Source organism: Centroberyx gerrardi, chromosome 5 (genome assembly GCF_048128805.1).
Source record: "Centroberyx gerrardi isolate f3 chromosome 5, fCenGer3.hap1.cur.20231027, whole genome shotgun sequence".
Taxonomy (NCBI): Eukaryota; Metazoa; Chordata; class Actinopteri; order Beryciformes; family Berycidae; genus Centroberyx; species Centroberyx gerrardi.
In genome coordinates this window covers 10,382,982-10,404,215 of record NC_136001.1, presented here as the reverse complement: position 1 = coordinate 10,404,215, position 21,234 = coordinate 10,382,982, and the positions used below count along the sequence as shown (strand labels likewise).

At 40.2% G+C, this 21,234-nt stretch overlaps 1 protein-coding gene across 2 annotated transcripts in view; it reads right to left on the bottom strand.

Moving 5' to 3' along the window:
* Positions 1–20,961, bottom strand: part of igsf21a (immunoglobin superfamily, member 21a) — a 185,470-nt gene extending 164,509 nt beyond the window's left edge. For both annotated transcript variants that reach the window (XM_071921007.2, XM_071921008.2), the window contains exon 1: positions 20,823–20,961. In XM_071921007.2, coding sequence (XP_071777108.1) covers positions 20,823–20,961 — 139 coding nt within the window. The remainder of the gene's footprint in view (positions 1–20,822) is intronic.
* Positions 20,962–21,234: the final 273 nt, after the last annotated feature.

Genomic DNA, 21,234 nt, shown 5'->3' with positions numbered 1-21,234 from the left:
ATTGGTAGTCATAAACAGCAATCAAAATTAATTCATGAAAAAAACAATCAGATAAAACGGATATTACTAAAAAATATCTGAGATTGGGAATTCTATTTCCAGGGATATTGTCCCCTTACCGACTACTGCAAGGGCGTTTACTACACACTCAGGTCAGTCTGAGGAAGCCTACCCTTCTGAATATCAAATAGTCTGCAGCTTCGTCACCTGCCCTTTTCTATGCCACTGACTTCATATATCACAGCCTTGTCTGGGCAGAGCCCTTGGAACATGGAATTTATATGAGATTACAGTTTTATAGTCTCTGACTGTATTGTCAGCACAGAGTCTGAGGAGACTAATTCCTATGTTAAGATGGAATCTACAGCCTGGTATAACAGACTCAATACAGTAACTGCAGATATTATGGAACAGACATTTACAACTGTTAGCATTTAATGAGCAATTAAGTTAGTTATGGTCCTGCCAGCACTACATATTACATGAACCAATTTGGTAAAAGCAAAGAAATAAATGCCCAAATATTATTAGTGTGCTTGCTTAATAATAATAATAATAATAATAAATAAAACAACAATAACCAAAAAACGGTTTACTATGTGTCTCTTTAACAAGGACATTTGCAAGGACCGCCATCCCACTCAGTGCTTCTGGTTCAATATGTATGACTTAAATTAACTACTTTGTAGCTTGCATCACGCTGAGTAACCTGTGGGGGGGAACTGCTTGAGAAGGGGCTAAGATGAGAGAGAGCGGAGGGTTTTGGACTAATTATTTCTTCTTATTTACTGAAGATAACTAGCGGTAACCACAGGGCCGGCCCTGAGCGTGGCTGCGTGGCGGCCTAGGTGGCTGCCAGGGGCGACAGGCAGCTATAGGGCTGCCAAGCAGGGAGGAGGAAAAACTGACTGCAATATCTGATGTTGTCCGGTCTATCAATGTCCTGATAGAGCATTTAGAAATAATACAAGCATAAACAAATCATTATCATATCATCATAACATTTATCATATTTTAGGTGTCACATACTCTCATCTCTTGTACCAATAATTCAGTCAATCCATTTTAGAGCGACAAAAATGCACTCAATCCAAAAAATCAAAATGTAAATAAAGCCAGTAGTGGACCAACAGCATTTCAACAGATGGCGCCATATTCCAATCATAATATCTCAATAACATATATAAGGTTCGCAGACTATTTTCACCTTTCACACAAGGCTACAATGTCATTATGTAGCTGTTTTGATGGCATACAGAAGGCTGAACTTCTACCACTGGATACACTTACGGTTTTCATCACATTGCTGTGTACTCTTCATCTTGCAGTGAGCAGGTTTGAATAAAAAAAGGAATATATATTGAATTCTGAAATATTCTTGATAATTCTTGTTTTTTTGTTTTTTTTTGTATTATCCAGCTTCAAGGTTCATCCTGTTACATGCATGCATATGCAGAACGGTGAACAGTTCAAACAAAGAATGATTTTCCCTTTTCAGGTTGTTTCATTTGATTAATTACCAGAGGACCAAAAGCCTGAAAACTATTCAGTATTTCACAAGAAAAAAAAATCAGAAAAATTAGACATGATAATACTTGTATATAATATTATAATATTTGTATAGTAGAAATATGTTTTTCTCCTAGGCCATAAATCATCTTGCGACCCCCCCAAAATTATCTCGCGACCCCCTGGGGGGTCCCCAAGTCCCATGTTGAGAACCACTGCACTAGGCTAAGATCACCCCTTGTATCAATTTTAAAAGGTGAAGACAACACATGACTGCTTGACTATTAGTGTTTGGACTGTTGCCTTTAGCTGTAAACCGTCAAAACCGTCAAAAAAAAAAAGGTCAAAAAACATTATGATACTCCTGTGTAGCATTCTGTCTTAATTTTTATTGCAATTTTAGTCTCATTCTTCAAACCCCGTTACTTATTCAGTATGACTACATAAATTTGAACACCCCTTTGAATGAATGCAATGTGCCTGTTTTTCTTTTTCTTTCTTTTTCAGTGACTTTCGCAGTATCTGCTGCAATTTTGTGAAAAATGGACGCCTGAAAAAATAAATAAATAAATAAATAAATAAAAAAACGGTGAGGTTTTGAGATGCATTGTGATGCGGTGGGTTAGACACATCATGCACTCATGGCTTAGTGATTTTTGTGTAAGACTCGTGCTCTCACTCTGTCTTTCATCTTTCCTGTCACTCTCTCCTAATACCATAGAAAATGCTCTAAAAAAGTGGCACCTACCCTGGATATGGATGTTCAAAAATGTGAGTGCCAGCATGTTCTGGTGCTTATACCACTTTTTAATGGACAGCCAGAGTCTCTTGAGTGCTCAAACCTCAGACTTAGTCAATTTACACCCCCGTGCCCAGATGTAGAAAATGTGCATATGGACTGACCTATGCATAGACCATATGGATGCACACAGTAATCTTCTCTGAAACAGTTTATCTCAACATCACATGCCAGCTTTTCCATTTACTCCCATAAAGTGGAGAAATTGTTTGAGTAAGTAGCACAACTGATTGTTTGTGACCTAAAGAGAAATTCAACATTTGCACTGAAATCCCAGAGACTGGTGCCAATTTCTCAGAATCAAAAACACTGGCATGAAAACTTTATATAAATATTTACATATAATATATATATATATATATATATATAATATAATATAAACATTTATATATAAATGTCTTGGGGCGTTTATTAGTAATAGACTTTTTTGGAACAGGCTTCTAAAATACCAACATTTTTCTTTAACCGAAGTCATAATAAGATTAAGGCGCTGAAATGACCCGCACTTCAGTGATGGACCCACAAGTTAGATGAGAGTATTGGTCCATGTGTAAATGCAATCTGTGTGGGATGTATTAAAATTTGACATAAGGATTATGAATACATGGAAATACAAAATACAGATATATTGTACAATGCACAAAACAATTGCAAGTTATAGCTCTCTTTGTCGCATCAAATATTATTGTAATGTCTCTCTTACATATCCATCAAAGGTTTGACAAAATTAAAGACTGTGAGTTTTATAAATTTGTCCTGACAAAGAACCACATTGCAAATTGGATGATGTTTGGTGTCTGATTTGTTCAAATTCAAACTACAAAATCAATAAGTAAGGGAATCAGAATGACCAGCACTGGTGTTTGGGAAGATTTCAACTTGGAGGAATATAGTTGTTCTGATGCTACTGAATGCACTTCAGTTCCTCTGCAATTTGACCATCTCATTCCCCAAACCCTTTGTTAAGAAGCGTAGTAAAATGTGAAAAACAATTATGACTAAGCTTCTTTTCCATAATGAATCAAGGCCCAAGATTTGTGGCAATTGCTGTCATTATTATGTGCTATGTTTGCGTGTAATGAATGTGCAATGGCTCCTTCAGCACAGTCAAAAGGCAATGACACACAGCAGAATGTGTAGAGAAATTGTATTTAGAGATCATTATCATTTCTGGCCATTAACGATGTGTGCACTTCAGAGGTTCCCTTCATAACCGCTGCCATCACTTTCCATTTGACACATCTTAAATTATGGGTAGAAGATACTGCAATACACTACCAATGCATCCAACTAATAACTTATTTTCCGGCCTCAGACTTAAGCTCAACTTTCCATTTGTTGACTGTACACTTCCTTGCTTCTACTGCCATTTGCTTTCACTATTTTCTTATAACGAATGAATGAATTGAATGAGAATTTGAATGTTAAAAAGGCTATGCAGTCACTAACTATGTATTGGTAAATTGTGGAAATTGACTGGCACTAGAGATTATACATTTATTAGACATTTATATAGTTCTACTATATAAATTGTATCACACAATTTTATCATAAAACACATTTTATCATAAAAGATCAGCATATAGACATATACACATTTATGCATCCACACACAGCTTTTAAGTCCTGAAAACAAGGACTTCCTCAAACTAAGTGGGTCTTTGGAAACCATGACAACATTATTAACACAATTACTGCAACTATCAATAAAACAGCTACCAAAAACTTTAGCAAGTCTGCTGGTTAATTAATATTTTGCTTTCTAGGTGGAACAGGGTTAGGATGTGACATCTTAATCATCACCAGTTTGTCTTGTATGTGGACTTTACTCAACTAAAAGGATTCAAATAGATTTTCTCACAGGGCTTTTGGCAATGGGTTCTAGGGACAAGACAACCACTTATTAACCTTGGTACAAAATCGCCCTGTTGTCGCAAAAGTGGCAATTGAGAGGAATCTCATCACACACACATGAAGAAAATCATAAAGCTCTCCGTCTTTCATTAGAGGATGGAGCAGCAGAGATTGAGTCGCAGCCTCTAAGGGTTGCCTTCACTAGTCTCTTCATAATTATAGCCACTTATTGTTCCATCTCATCCCTCTACGCCCTTGACAACCGCTCAGTTTCTGATCTACAGTAGTATTCAACTTCCTTTACTCAGCTGTGGACGTGTGAATGTGCCCGATTCACACATTGGGCCTCATGCAGGAAGCGATATACGAACAAATTTTCTCTTATTTTTGTTCGTATCCACGATTTGTTCTTATTTTGTTAGTACCCATTGATTTCTGGGATTCACCAATTTTTTCTTATTTTTGCTCTTCTCTTAGGTAAGAGAAAATGTTTTTATTTTCTTTTAGTGGTCAAGAGCACTCTTACCAAGATCAGAAAAAAACATCTTGTTTTCACAGTCCACAAATTGTTTGTCCAACACAAGGAAACATAAGTTTTAAATTTGAGGAACATAAAAAAACGCATGAATATCATATAATCAAATTTAGATTATTATATGTTTTAGAGTAATTATAATGATTGGATTACAGGTTACTTTGTTTAAGTTTATTTAACAGTACGTCGATTTCATTACTCAAGTTCTTCTTCTTCTTACAGCCTTTTTTTGGAGGCAGCTCTCCAATTCGTGGCCATGTGCCAGAGTATTTGCACAACACCTGCCTTATATGGTGTTTAGGGGGCGATACCTATGCTGATAACAAACAATCGGCCACGCGCCTCCAATTTATGATCAAGTGGGATTCATCATTCAGCACACCTGGGTAAGAGCAGATTTGGATGGTTAAGAACGTTTGGTGCATCTGGAGTTGACCTCCCTTATTTTTTCTCTTAACAGAAAATTAAGAGAAAATATAAGAGAAATTTAAGAGAATGTTGCTGCATAAGGCCCATTATCTGTGATCCCGTTCTATCCACCTCTTACGATTCCCTCCACTCCACACTCACCCTGTTACACTTTCAAAACTATTACGTTACAGATCGTGTTAGATCATTTAGTTTAGTTTACACCACCAGTGAACGTTATGTAATACACGGTAAACACATTAGCAGGTACATGTAACAGGAAGGAATGAGTCTAGACTGAGCAAAAGTTCAGGAATTGAATCATTCTGGTATCTAACAGCGGATGTTCAAAAACAGTGCTCAACAAAACACTAGGTGCAAGGTCATCACTGAAAACACTTTGACAGTCCCTGAATACACTGTACTGAGTGTAGCCCACACTGTCCAGTGCATTTTTATCTCTTTATCATCCTCTCTGTCACAACCTCGAGGGAGTCTGGTGTTGCTTCAGCGGTGGATTCAGCTTTCCTAATGGCATAAAACAAAACAGCAGCCAAAATACTTACAATACAGGAGTTTCTTGCTGACATAAGAGGATCTCTTTTGCTGTCAGGCAATATCCTTGATGATGCCTTTTTATAGACAGCACTAATTCCAGTATGATTAGCATATTGTCATTTCTTGTCTTCTGCATGAGGCTTAAGTAGAATCATGGTCTAGATTATGGGGGACCGCAAAACCAGAGTAGAATGGGGAAAATGTATTTCCATCCACCCTTCTTTCTTCTGACAAGCCAGGTCTGTACTTCTACATTGTCATTACACCGATGATTAATAAATGGTTAAGACGCATAATGTACCACTTGATACTTGTGCTTAAGTTTTGAATTTTCTTGAAATTATGGACCATAGAATATTTTCACCCAGCAACAGGAAATTGCTGTATTTGGCTTCAAGTAATTGTATTTATATCATGTAAATGTAATAATGTAGGACAGGATTTAAGAGAGAATATGAGAATATTTAGCCAGTGTTCACTGGACAGACTTCATGTGAACATGCATAGCACATGCATGAGTACGAAAATTATTAATGTCAACAGAGAGAAGGTGTTTTTTTTTTCTCTATCATATATTTTCCTGGCTAAGTATAGCATAATCTCTTCGAAGGCCGATGTGTCATTCCACATGGGTGGAGCTTGAACAATGGGATTAACATCAACTACAGTGTACCCTCAGATGGAATGGTTAAAGAGTAGGGATTATGGATAGTCCAAGCCTACGACTGACACATTTAGTCTTATGATTTATTCTGAGATTATCATGCCCCGAACACTGATAGCAGCCAGTGTGGTTCCATCAGGAGAGTGGCTGGATGGGACGGGAAGGGCGGGATAGAAGGGATGAGAAACACATCGCCAGACTCTGGCTCTCGGGGGTGACAGATGTCTACTTGTGCCCCTTCACAATACGCTTTAATTCTAGAAAGGCAAAAATAGATGCAGTCATTACCCAATCTCAAAGAAGCTAACGTGGCAGAAGGAATTGATCTATAAATTCTAAAGCTCTGTGTGTGTGTGTGTGGATGTGTGTGTGTGAGTGTGTCTATGTGTGTGTGTGTAGGTGGGTGGGTGGATACATGTGAGTGCACATGCGTTCATGCTTACATACCACAAACATGACATGCTAACAAAACAACAAAGATTTTCTGACCTTTCATTTAGCCTTTGAACTCTGGCTTAGATAAAAATAAACAAGCTAATGGCGATGATTTTTATGTATTAGCTTGGCTGTGTCGACCATGCCATGCTAGGAATCTGAAGCACTGACCTTTGTTCCTTCCCTCAGCCCAAATAACGGACCGAGTGTCAGCCTAACAGGATAATCTCCTAGTGATTCATGCTTGGCTGACCAACATATAGAGCATTGCCTGCCCTATTTTTAAAATAATGAAATCGAAATGCAAAACTAGGTTATTTCTAATTACATAACATCTGTTTTGTTTTTGTGGCATCAGATGTCCAACATCTGACATCAAGGACATCTCCCTGAATTTGACTGAAGCCACAGTACAGATTATTTTTATCTTTTTTTTTTTTTTTAAATGCTGCTACTGTGCAACCTGAGGTTGAGCGTACATATTCATAGGGGTTGCAAGAAAGAAAGGGGTGGGATAAAATGGCAAAACAACGCTGATGATACACTCTATTCAATCTGACTGCATCCTTAAACCGGCATTTTCTATCCCTCTGTTGCTGTGACATGATGGAGGTCTCAGTATCCTGCAGAATGTAGCCTAATGTTCAGTCAGCTGTGACGAGGACTAATGTGAGCTTTCTCTTACATTCAGCTCTCCTTGGAAGAGGCAGCCACATGAGCAAACTGCACAACTGAAAGGGAGCGTAAATCAAACTGCTGAAGTGACAGTAAAGCAATTCAATTCAACTTCACCGCTCTTTTGCCAAACAGGTGCATGAGAAACGTCCGATACGTACAGTGAAAACACTGCACAGGCGTGATAAGGCGACAACGTAAATACATAGTGGGATAAAGAAAGTTCACTTAATGTAGAGCCAACGTGGAAATGATGGTTGTACAGTGTTGAGTGCTGCGTCAATGTTGTCAGCACCAACACCATCCTAGCAGGAAAACACAGTAGGAAAATACAGCATCATCGCACCATCAAAATCAGTTTCAACAACACCGCCATTATCGCTGTCCGCAACCTTTTCTCAATCAGAAGAGTTTAGCTGGAGTTCAATGACGTAAGCTTGGAAAGAGAGATTCCCAGTCTACCAATCTACTTATTCCACACTTAAAGCTCAAAGCTCTCCAAGCCCATTCCCTCCTGCTCCCGCTCCGATCACCATCACTTCCCCATTCCGCTCCCTAAGTTTGATTAAACACAGTCCAGTGGGGGTGTTTCAGCACAGCCTTGATCCACGGCCGAGGGCTGACTCGTCAGAGCCAAAGATTTTTTTTTTTGCACAAGCATTCCTTTTCACTATTCCCACCACATATTCATCACTTTCATTGCAGTCTGAATATGTACAATCTCAAACTAGTGAGCGGGTTAATAACGCAGGGAATAAATGAGTTTCTGAGCCTGTTGGGCTTGGCCGCTGGTTATCTGAGGACAACCAGGAGCAGGAGGAACACAAGATTAGATGATTCACAACACTTTTCCCCACAGTAAAAAGCAGCGGTGCCATTTAAGGACTCATCCACAGGCATTTCACAACCTTTCAAGGAAGGTTTTCCCAGAGCGCTCATTTCTAAAATCCGATTCTGCGGACTAAAATCTTAAAATCAGTTATTTTTCTTATCTGTAATGTGCAGATTTAGCCTCAACTTCATATTGTTGTGCCGAAGATTTGCATAAGTAGATGCACTAAATTATAGATAGGTCTAAAGACGATTGAGTCTTAAATTATTCCACTGTAAAGCTCATTTGCTGTCTGGGTATGTAATGCTGTCAATAAGCTTGAATTTCAAGGATAGTAAGCCTGGATCAATGAGCAACAAACCTAATGATGCTCAGAACAAAGAGTATGCAGATCACATATGAGGACAGAATCTGATAAAATGCTAACTGAATGAAAACTATTTAATAAACATTACAACCACTCTAATGTGCGTCATATTGAATACTAAATATTTTATTACTTTGCTGTTTAATGTTTGGCTCAACAATGACCTCTCTAGAATAATTCCTGTTTTTAAGACTGCACTCAGGTCGGGTCGATGAGCGATGCTTAATGCCATGTGGAAAAAAAGCTGCTTGCCAAACAAGTAAACAGTTTCCGTGCATTGGATGTGGAAGTGAGGCAATTTTATCTTAAAGGAATACACAGTTTTGGCAGATTAGACTAAGTGATGAGAAGATAGACACTGAAATCATCCATGTGTCCCTGGTAGATTGTCCACCCTGATACTCCATGCTAACACTTTAGCATACACTATGTTGAGTGACCATAGGTGACTAAAGTAGCATTATCTCAAAAGTGGAGAAGCACTAAAGCTACTGTAAATATTAAGTAATTTTAAACCATATGCGGCTAAGTCTGGCAGTTTTGTGTAGGAGAGCGAAAAAATAGACCGTTTTGAAATACCAAGACTACTTTCTACATCACCTATATTGATTTAATGTTATTTAATTTATAAAATCTCTGAATGTAGAGGCAGTGTAATAAACAAAACTAACAACCTTTTATTACTTAAAGGTCAGCCTTCGTAATTTGGATAATACTAGTCCCTTACGATCATTAAGTATAGTGTATGCTAAAGTGTAGCATGAAGCATCGGGACGAACGTCTACCAGGGACAGATGGATGATTTTTGGTATTATGTTCGCATCAGTTAACAGGTTAACAGGGACTTACATTGATGTGATTAAAAGGTATATTCCCCTTGTTACATTCTCTACTATACTAAATCAAACCAATATCAATCAAAAGGGAGCTAAAGGAAAAATTGCTCAGAGAACAAACCAAACCAACCAAAACAAAAGAGAAGAAAAACAGGAGTCCTAAAATGCACCCATGTTGCACACAACTAACAAGGTTTTCCGAAAGACACGGGCGCCCACCAATGCTGTCCAAATCTAGATGGAACGGTAAACCCAAACAAACAAAACAAGAAACTAGACTAGAAACAAGAGCTAAACGGACGACTGTGCCTTTACCAGCAGTCACACTCTAGCCAAGCGCTGACCAGAAGGTCTTGGTACGCCCCCCTTGCCAACACAGGTGCTCCATATTTCAATTAGTAAGCCAGCCTCAGCAGGGAGCAACAAACCTGTTAGCAAAACAACCTCAATATGGAGAACTAGGGCTATCGTTGAGGTTGCTGGCTGACAAGGCATTTAACCTTATAAAATCAGCGTTGTGCTCTGCAAGGATGAATTTGTAAACTGTAACTGTCAACCGGTAAGAACTTCAGCTCGCCTGCATCGAGAGATCACAATCAGCATGATCCTATACCATGACAGCACATCATACACTCCCACGCCTCCATCCTACTGCTGCATTAGCCTTAAATAACTGTGCCCAGAAAATATATCTAAAAAAATATCCCAGTGTCCCGAGGAAATGTACGTATATCAGAGAAGTACCAGGTAAAAGACATATCAGCAGGCAGAAAAAATATACTTCTTTTGCCTTTTTGCAAAATTCAGAATGGAGCAGTGAAACCTCATCCCTCTTTAAGTGTTAAGGAAACCTTGCAATACTAAGCTTCGTCTTCAAAATGGTGAAGAAGCAAAACATGGTAGGCTAACATCTAGAATATGTTCCATATGCGACTGCAGTTTCCATTAATGTATAACACCTGTCACGTGCGCAGGAGATTAACTCACTGAACTTGCACGACAAGTCCTGTGGTGGATCAAAGGTTTGCTGATAAATGTTATCAGAAATGACAGATGTTACGAGGTGAACACAGAGACTCGTCCTCCCGTAGACCGACTCTTTCTCTGAAACTTCACTAAGACTCGCTCCAGTGGCTGAGGATTGATGTCTTCATGATTTTTTGGTGATACACAAATGCAGGAATGCTATCCCTGGGGGAGAAAGTCTCTCCGCAGCTCATAGGGAGGAAGTCAGCACGCATAAAAGGAAATAATCTGTTGTCATAAGATGCATAGCCCACACAATCCTCCCTTACTCCCATCTGCACAGCTTCAGCCCATCCAGAGTGACGTCAATGTGCAGATTAGAGCTTTTTTCCCTCCTTTCCCATCTCTTCCCTTTTTTCACGCCTAATCTGGACTTTTCATGAAACCTCGGCGATGCTGCATTCACTGCCTGGAAGATGGCTCTGAATAGCTCCAGACATAAGAAACAGGAGACCCTAACTTCACAGCTAAAGCGGTGATTTGGGATATTTACAGTTATTGGACACCGACGAAAGGAAAACATGAAAAGGAACTATAAATAAAACGCTTAAATTGAAGTAAAAGAATAGGATTCCTAACCGCTGAGAGGGGAGCATTGCTGTTTATATGCAAGAATGTACGGATGGCATCCTTCCATAAGAGCAGAGATAGAAAAGATAGAGGGCTTGAATATATTAATGTCACATGTAATTATAGGGTTCCTGGGTTTAATACAATTGAAAGCTCCGGTCTGTGATAAAAGTAACAGTAAATCCCTATATACAGTATAAATCTATATAAATGAAGAGGTCCGCTACTGTGCAGACGATGAGTTTCCCCTTTCCTTTCACTGTATGTAATTCCCCTTTACGGAAAGCAGAAAAAGACAAGATATCTCCCATCTTATCATCTCAGATTTGGTACGCCTTAATGCTAATGCAAGTCATGCTGACTCTTCGCCGTGTTCCTTCATAACCTTCACATACACGAGCAGAGAAAAACACAAGGACAGCCAGGCTTGTATCTTGTAAAACTGAGGTCACAGTGACGTTGAATAATTCCACCTGCTCAAGCACTCCAAAAATGCCCATCGCTGGCAGAAAGAAAACAAACTGAAAAGCATCAGAATAAGTCAGTAAAAAATCATCTGTGCATAGCAGTGCTGCTACTCCTAGAAGCTTAAACCCCTGTGATGAACCATGAATGCAGAGATAAGTGGCATACTGTATTGTATACAAGGCACTTGCCGAAGTCTCTAATAAGGAGCCTAATGTGGGGACACAGTGGCAGAGCAATTGTTATTACTCAGCAGCCATGTTTGAACACGATAAGCAAAATCGCATAATCCACATTAGCATGTAGGAACCAGTGAGGGGAGAATACAGTAAAACTGCTGATAAAGCCTGTCAAGAAATCCCTAGTTGTGCTTGCTGCTAATTTCAGAAAAAAAGGTTGTGATATTAAAAGGATACATCCTTGAAAGAACAAAGCTTCCGGAGAGTAACATTTCTGGTCAGGGAACATTTGACACTCTTTAACAATACTGTATGCTCACTGAAGATCACAGAGAGGAGCGTTACACTTTCTCAAACTGGCCCATCTTGGGAGACCCTTTGGAGCAAAGCTTCTCTACTCTTTTTCCTATCTCTGCACCACCAGCTGCTGAGGGAATCAGAGTAGCTTCAAACTCCCACGCAAGCCAAAGACAGCAGTAAGCCAACCCACATCTGCGCAGTGCAGGACTTCAGGGGTAGAGGGGGAAGTTACAGCGCTGTTTGAACTCCCTTGCCCCGAGCATTTACTTGTCTCCGTTAATCACAGCCTTTATCATTTTATCATTTCCAACGCATTTGCCTCAGATGGCAGACTGTATTTCAGTCATGCAGGCCAAGGAAAGTTCATCTGCCAGGACTTTTTCTTTGATTCCCTCCTTTCCACTTCCCATGCAAGAGGCGGGTGTGATGGCAGCGGGGGAGGACAGATTTGTCATAATGGTTACAGATTCTGTTGCATTATTTGCGCTGCGGGAGACATAAGCCCCCTGGTCGTCCCCAAGGGCCAGAGGCTCCTAGGCAACAAGTCATCTTGGATGCAAAGCCCATAGCTGAGGGGCTTCCTGTTAATAAATTATGTTAATGGCTTTGCAATGACTGGTTTTCAACAAACAGCGCACTATAGCTAGTCCCAAAATGTCAAAGGAATGGTTTGGTTTCACACATTTACCTGAAAGGCAGATAGATGGCATGTATGCTAATGCTCAGAATCTGTGTTATTCTCTCGCATGTGGCGTATCACCGTGTCAGACATTTCAGTGTGTCAGGCTATTAGGATGGATGCCTTTGAAGAGACTGAAAGGCAGAATTTCTCTCAAGATCAACAGCAGTACCTCAATCAAGAGTAAACGTATGCATAAATAGAGAAATGTCTCCACAGCTCAATAGGTAAATCTTCTACAGACCTGCTGTTGGAACATTTGCTGCAAAAGTGTGTTTTAGTTTTGTTTAATATCAGCATAGCAGGTTTATTCAGCCCCTCTGTGAAATACCATATTTTGATTTTCACAGAAACTTAACCTAAACCAATAACAGTCCTCATTAATAATCACATAATAAACTTTAAAAATTCACTGAAGTCCTGCAGGGGGCCGCATGACGCCACAAAGACCTTCTGAGGTCATTTTAATTTTTCAATAAAAGCTATTTAATTTCTAGCGCAGTGGTCTACATGGACAAAACCGGCTGAAGCCCTTCAACAAAGGCTGTCATTTCTGGGTCACCGTCCTGTTTCAAGTTTTAATATGGCTTTTCCATCACATTAAATGGGGTTTTAAGTTCCAAAAGACTCCAGACTGAAAGGTGAGCATAACAATGATAAGTGCACGTTCGCAGTCATCTGTTCATTGAAGGTGATCAAATGTAGCACAATGGGCAATCACATGTATGTGCGATGACCAAATATTAGCTCAGCCACCAATGACGCAGAAACTCTGAATACTGTTAATAAAGGAAAATTCTGGTGTTTTTTTTGCTTTTTTATTTGCTTTATTGCAGCTGTACATTAGTCCCTTCAATTTAAAGGACATTGGTGTGAGAAGTCAGCCATCAATGCCTACGTTTGCATGTAGTCACATTAATCTCTCTATTTCAGACATACTCCCAATGGCAGGACCCCATACAAACACCTAATCGTTTTACAATAAACCGACCAACACCAATCCGGTTGAAAACGCGATCCTCTTGGAAGTGCTGGATTATCCCGTTGGCAATCCTCTTGTCAGATCCGACCGCAATCATGTAAACCTTCAATCGGCCGTCATATCAGAATTAGTCGTGGCGCGCGTGTTCTTGCATATTATTTATTCACACACTACAGGTACGAAGATGTCTGTAACGGATTGTCGAATTATGGAGAAGCTGCAATTCCAGTTGACGCCGCCTTCTTGTTTTGAGTTGGATTAGCGTTTGTAAATCCTGATGAGATCGGCTCATCCATAAATAAATCAATGCAGTTAATAACGCAGTTAACGCATAATTTAATTAAAATGCAGAGGCTACAGAGCCACATATTAGGCTTACGAAGATTCAGTCAATTTCTCATCCGTATGGGTCATTGGACATAATTAGGCCGATTAGCCTTGGGCCATTACAGTTTTGGCAATACACACAAAATGACCACTGTGCGCAATAATTATTAGTCCCTCAGTCTGCAGGTGGCAGTCATGTACCCAGTTGGATAATGATCGTTAAAGAAAAAGACGGAGGCCCTGCTGCACCAATCATTCTGATCACCAGCTATAAACATGCAAACAGCTGATCGCACGCTCTCTCATGCATGTAAACAGTTGGCACCCGATCACTTTTTGTTGGTTTAGACAGATAATCTTTTCAAGCCTGCATGTAAACATAGTGGAACAGACAACTCAGTTGAATTAGCAAGTGTGTGATGTGTTACGTCAGTACAAATTTCAATGTGAACTACACTCTTTTATGCTTTGATTCAGTTTTAGCTGTTGCCTGGAAGGGAAAGAAATGCTATTTTTCTACACATTGTGGATACTGCAGTGTTTGGAATGGTGGACAGCAGCTTCAGACTGACAGAGATGTCAGTGGAATATATGATCAAGTTTCAAGCCAAATGGGATCCTATCAGCTGCAGAGGGTACTGTGATTTTAAATTATACAGTATATCTCACCACATGCTATATATATATATATATATATATATATATATATATTTATTGAACCTAGGTTGGACTAAGAGGGTCAGAAATAGTGTAGGAATTAGTGATGAGCAACAAATCAATAACACCAGTATTTCCCTTTCATTGATCTCCAGTTCAATTCTAAGCCTGCCTACAGGAGCACATTAGCTGGTCCTGTAAGGAGAAGAAAAAGGCACATATCAGATTAGTTTGACAGTTGCAGTGACTGACCAAACAACAGCAGAACAGAATTTAAATTGAATGAAACAAAGAGGGAATGCTTCAGATTTGTGTATAATCATTTTATATAACGGCTGAAAGCGGCCCTGAAATAAAGCCTGGTGATTGTTAGATAGTGGCATAACCACAGCCCATTTCCCTGCCAGTATCTATTCTTACTTGCTGTGAGTCAAGCCCAGCCATCACCAGCAGACAGGCACAGTGTACATGAAACCATTAGATCTGACAATCACTGCCTGTTAAATGTGTCACTGCTATGATCCACAACCTACAAGCCAACCTACAATGACATGAAGCAAGCCATTTAGTTAAAGGGTGTTTTATTCAGAAGGCGGAACTGAATCAACTGATATAATAAATAAATAATCACTATAAGAAAATGCTAATAAAAGGCGATAAACAAAGAGATTTCATTGTCTTATAATTTCATGCTGAAATTGTAGCATCAAATAGTATTTTCAGTCTATTTTCATATCAAGGACCCCTAAATTAGTCCACATTAGAGCCACGGACCTAAATTTGATGAGGTTTTGCCTCTCGAACCCAAATCTGACAATATTTTTATTGTTAGATGTGATTTTATCCAGAATTCCATGACTGTCTGTATTGTAGGTAGAGAGATAACAGTGAAACTATGATCAAAATAGTCATTCTTCTGCATTCTCTAATTGTGTTCACTTCTTGTAAATGAAATAACGGTGAAGTTTAACAATTCATCAATTTGCCGGGGGTGCCCTGGTGGTCCCCGGACCCCACATTGAGAACCACTGACCTAGAGCACATAAGTCTAGTCTAGGGCAGTGTTTTTCTCTGTAACGTCATATCCATTCCATACCTCTATGGCCAACCACCTGTGGCTGCAATATCATTTCCTATAATACTTTTTCTATTTGCACTTTGTTTATTACTTAAATACGGGGGTGTAATAGCCGCAGCGATGTGCTGGACAGCGTGTGTTCGTCTGTACAGTAGTGCATAATGTGGCCTTTGACACAATGAACATGAGTCCATGAACAGTGATTATTTTACTCCTTATCCCTGTAATGGAGAGATGTTCCTGCCAGATCCTACTGGCAGCAAATCACTGGAGTCTGCCTGTCCTATTTCCTGATCTAAATCAAAACAGAGGGCTTTGTTCTTTCCTACTTTGCCCTTTGAACCCACTTGCAGCTGTTCAGACTTGAACTCACTTTCCAACTCCCATTTGCATTTATGCAAGGACATGCAAGGAATGCACACAAGAAAATATTTCTCTTGATCCACTGTGAGAATAATTGGGAAAACATCAAAACAAAATATATAAATATGAGCATCTGAAGAGAGATAATTGATTGCATATGGCAAAAAAAAATTGTATCTTGAGGTAAGAGTAAACAAGGAAGAATGTAATTTATAAAGCTCCCAAGAAAAGCATTATCTTCATGAAAAATTATGCCGAGGGATATATCCAATATTATTGTGTAAGACGCTTCATTCATTTTTTGTTTGTCACCACAGCTCGCACAGGGAAGTGAAAGGGAAATGAGATACAGGATCGGAGTTACTTCATTTTAGATTAGGTGAAACTCTGATCCCAAACAACGGTCTAGGCCAGATGATATGAGTTATGAATGTAAATGTCAATTACTATTACCAGAAATAGTTTAAAAAGATTTTTACATTCAACTTCACATACATTCACTCAACATTCTTTTATGTACAGTACTTAATCTCTTAAGGAAAAACAATGGTATTTTTTTTTTCTTTTACTGCCTTTTAGCTGTAATATTGGTATTACAGCCTGTATTACACCTTGCAAGAACGCTGCTGTGTGCAGGACATCTACACATTATGCAATTTAGGCAAGAATAAACTTAAAAAAGCCAAGGGAAGAGCTTCACTGATTTCTTTAAAGCTACACTTTTTGACATTTTGTTTGTAAAAATACACTCTTCTTTTCAACCAAAATCACAAAGTGGGGCTGCAACAGAGAAGAGCGGACCACCTCCCCTAACTGAGACACCGTAATTTTGCCTTAATTTGCCTAATGTTTGCCCACATTAAATTCTAGTGCCAGGTGCGGACACGTCTCTGCCCACAGGACGTCATGAATCGAAAGTTAAGAGTGAAATACACTCTGTCTCCTAAACAGCAGCAGGCAATCACACCGTCCAGAGAAAGCTGGACTCGGCAACGTTGGATCTTTTACCTCTCTTGTCCCTTTGGTCTCCTTCAATATAAAGCATCACAGACCGGCTGGGTTGGTAAACATGAGCGTGCTGTGTGCAGTTTACTGACGTCACGCTGCATGACTTCTGGGTATTGAAGTTCAATTTTTTAAAACGGTTACCTCTCACTGCCATTTGGAGCCACTACCGTGTGAAGTTGCCTAGTGCAACTTTAAATAGGTTGGCGAACATCTAACTAGCTACATTGACAGTTAGTAGATACTAGTTTGCTAAATTGCAACGATGCACTATTGTGTAGCACGCTGACTTGCTATCCCAATTGTAGCTCAATGTTTTTAAGCACTCTCACCGCAAAAGAACCACTCCAGGAATTTTTAAACAGCTCGAAGCCCACCTCTCTCAGAAGGACTCGTTAGCAGTTGCTTGGCATGCAACAGAGTTTGATTGGGGTGTTACCTCCCCAAACCAGCCAAGATAATAAGGAAAAAACTACAGGGTTGAACTTAACCACTGCAAACAAAAGTTGAAAACACCCTTTATCTCATGGGGCATAGTATCATTCTTAGACAAACTACAGTAAACTCAGGGTGCTTTCACATTCCCTTGACTATATGTGCACTCAGCCTAGTTTAATACCACAAGGGATGGTTACAGCAGATAAAAAAAAATCTTAAAACGATTGTTCCCGAAATATAGATTCTGGCTGGATCCTGTCATATTTAGGAGCCAGTACTATAGCATTTTCTTGGATTCCTATAGGCCTTTTTGAGCAGGGTGATGAATCCTCATAAAAGTGTACCTGCACTGATGCTGCAGAAGCCCCACAGATGTAACAGGTGCACCAGAGACTAAGAATGTGCCTCTATGTTGTAAACAAGGAATTCAAAGTGTGCAAAAGGTTTTACAGAGGAGATGTTAAGTGCAATTCCTGGCAGCACCATTATGCCATGCAGAGCTACAACATATGTGCACCATATATAACAGCTTTAAATGTTTTTTTGTTTTTTTTTCTTTACAACACGCAAAAAAACAACCTTTTATACACACACACACAGAGAGAAACATGTGCCTACAGTGTACACACATGTAGATATACACATACATGCACAAGCACAGAAACAACACTGTCACTTCTGAGGAAACATTAAGCACACAGCCACTAAGTACACACAGCCTGCTGCTGAAACAGAAGCACCTGAATCACGTGCAAACAAAACTGTTCAACTGCTGAAGATGGCTTGTAGGCAAGGCGGCATCAAAAAGCAGGTTGTTCAGAAGTTTATAAAAGAAGCAGATATCTGGCAGACAGTGATGGGGCATGGACTGCAAGGTCACAGAGGATTAAAAGATTTGTTTTGAAATTTGTTCTAAAATGACATACTGAATCTGCCATTTTATACATTTTTTTGCTGACACAAAAGTAAAAGTTGGTGAGGAAAAAACATTTACTTGCTATTTTATGACACTTCACTACCCAAGTCAGAGATGAGAATGGAATCAACTATACTTTTGAATTATGAGTGATGAATTTCAAGTTGGTTTTTTTTCTCTTGATGGATAATCGTAGTATGGTGTTTTGGAATGAAATCCTTTGGGTAAAAACCCTTTTTACATGTGTTGTGGCCTGCTACTTTCTCTTGGCCGTGGTTTTATGGCCACAGGCCTTCTCTTTGGAGAACAGAAAACGATCTGAAAACACTAGGGTACACATTGAAATTGTGAAACCATGAAACCATGAAGAAAACCATAAGATAAAAACATGGTATGGATTTAATGTAATATCAACAACACAGTGGACACCAGTTTATAGAAGAAATACTGCTTGAAAAAGCTTCAAAATAAAGGTGAAACCCTAAGGTGTATCAACAACAAAAACATTGTACAGTCAGGACTGACCACAAAAACCAACAACAACCCTGTGGTCTGAAGCTGTTCGAGTCAAACACAACTCCAATCCAACCTATTGATTGGTTGAATTCTGCCCTTCCTGTTTGTTTACAGTCTGATCGATGTAATCTATAGCGTGGCAAAGCTTACATCCTAAACTATAACATGTTGTAGCAAAGACATTATCTCAACCATCATGGTGTAAATCGTCACAAAACCAAACGTGAATAACCATTTCAGCTGAACGTGAGATTGCAAGACTGGGTAGACACTGTAGGGCCTGTGTGTCACTCAGCATCATCTGAGCAAGGCAGACCCAGAGGGAAATGATCACTTAAAGACCAAGTGACCTACTGATTTTCTATATGGGTCAGCAAGGGTCCACCAAACAGTGCAGAAAAGTTGTGCGAGGCATTGGATTCGGGGGGGGGCGATCTGCTCAGCTTGCAGAGCAGGTTAGCAGGCTGGCTTCTAAGGCAGCGGCTCTGCTGTTGTAATCAAGTGTGAACTTTCCTGTGAGGTCTCCCCAACACCAGACTTCCACCAATCCACTGAGCCCGAGCCTGCCTGACTCCAGCAGATGAACAGCAGCCTCATTACTCTTGACTATATTTCTCAGCGAGGGGATCAAGTGCCTGTATTGCAGTTCTATAACGCCATGCTCTGAATGATCTATGACACCACATAAAAAAACCAACAGGGGCCTCTGCAAGCCACAGGAGCACTGCTCTCTGGGACCGAGGTGAAGTTATTCCACTGACTAAAACCAGAGCGGCTGATAGGATACGGTTTGTGCCGACATGACTATATCACAATACTGCAACTGTGACACAGGGATACCCTTACACCACAGGCATGGGGCTCCTCATCTGTTGCAAAAGTTTGAATAATTAGTGCCCTCCCCAAAAATACGACGTGGAAATGCAGCAGGGAACCCGGCTGGCCACCAGCAGCTCACAGCATCAACACCACCTGATAAGCAACACTGTAGTACTTTGCAGCCTAATTGTTATTAAGAAGAACGTCCACATTCATTGCAAATGCGTGAATTCGTGAACAAACAAACAAACAAAAAAAAAAATATATATATATATATATATATATATATATATATATTTGATGAATGTTGTGTTTGCACCTGCATGAGCATCTGAGCGTTTCAACCGGAGGACACAGAGAGAGAGGAGACATACAGTACGACAGTGATGCCACCAGTGCGATGCGCTGAGCGTGCAAGGCTGGAAGCAGCAGCACAAGGAGACACGGTTTGCTGTGTTTCAAGGCGACAACTTTGAGATCTGTTGCAGCCAGAAACCCATGCAGGCTGGCGCTATCAGATGTGCCGAAGCCACAGCCATGACCGTGACGCCGAGGAGCGCGCTGCATCCTGCTAGGTCCGCGCTGCTCAGAAGTGTGTGCGTGTGTGTGTGTGTGTGTGTGTGTGTGTGTATAGTCATGCACGCCGGTCGTGATAGTAAATGCATTTGAATTAACACTTGATTCGCATAACTAGGCCTCCTCTTCCCCCCTCTAGCCTTTTGCCTTACACCCACCGACACCACGCATTGTGTAGTCTGAATTTAATCCGAGCATCATTCATTGATTTCTCTCCTCCGCCACTTGGTTGGCACGGAGGGGGAAAGTTGGCACGAGAGAGGCATGGCACCGTCGCCTCCAGCGGGCTATCCTGTTAATGACCGGTTGGTATTTTACATGTCAAATATGAACCACTCAACTCATTGACTAATAACCAGACCCCACGCACGGATCGGAGGGGCTGCAAATAAAGGGGTTCAGACTCCTCTGGAAATGATCTAATACAGAGGCTGTGACAGGCGGGCAGACTTACCGACGGCTAAATCCAGTAGATCTGCGCACAAGAGCAAGCACAAAGAGAAGACGGTCATCTTTCCCTTATTTTGCAATAAATCCCAAACTCCATCTGCGTTTACATGCTCTCCGGTTTTCGGCTGCGTAATCCCCACCATTCCAGAGGTATGCGATTGAGAGGTGCCCCCAAACTATTCATGATGCAGCTCAAGTATAAGTGGAGAAATAGGAGAAGTTGACTATGAATACGGCATTCAGAGCAGCGAAAATCGAGCATCAACACTGACTGCAATTTAAAAAGAAAAAAAAAAAAGAAAAAACCCGGAGTATTTTTCCAGTTTAGACAATAGGGAGCTGCGCTGAGCCGCGTAGTCGAGAGATGGAAAAAACGGAGAGGTTTGGATGAAAATCTGTTCCTCAGTCGAATCTCT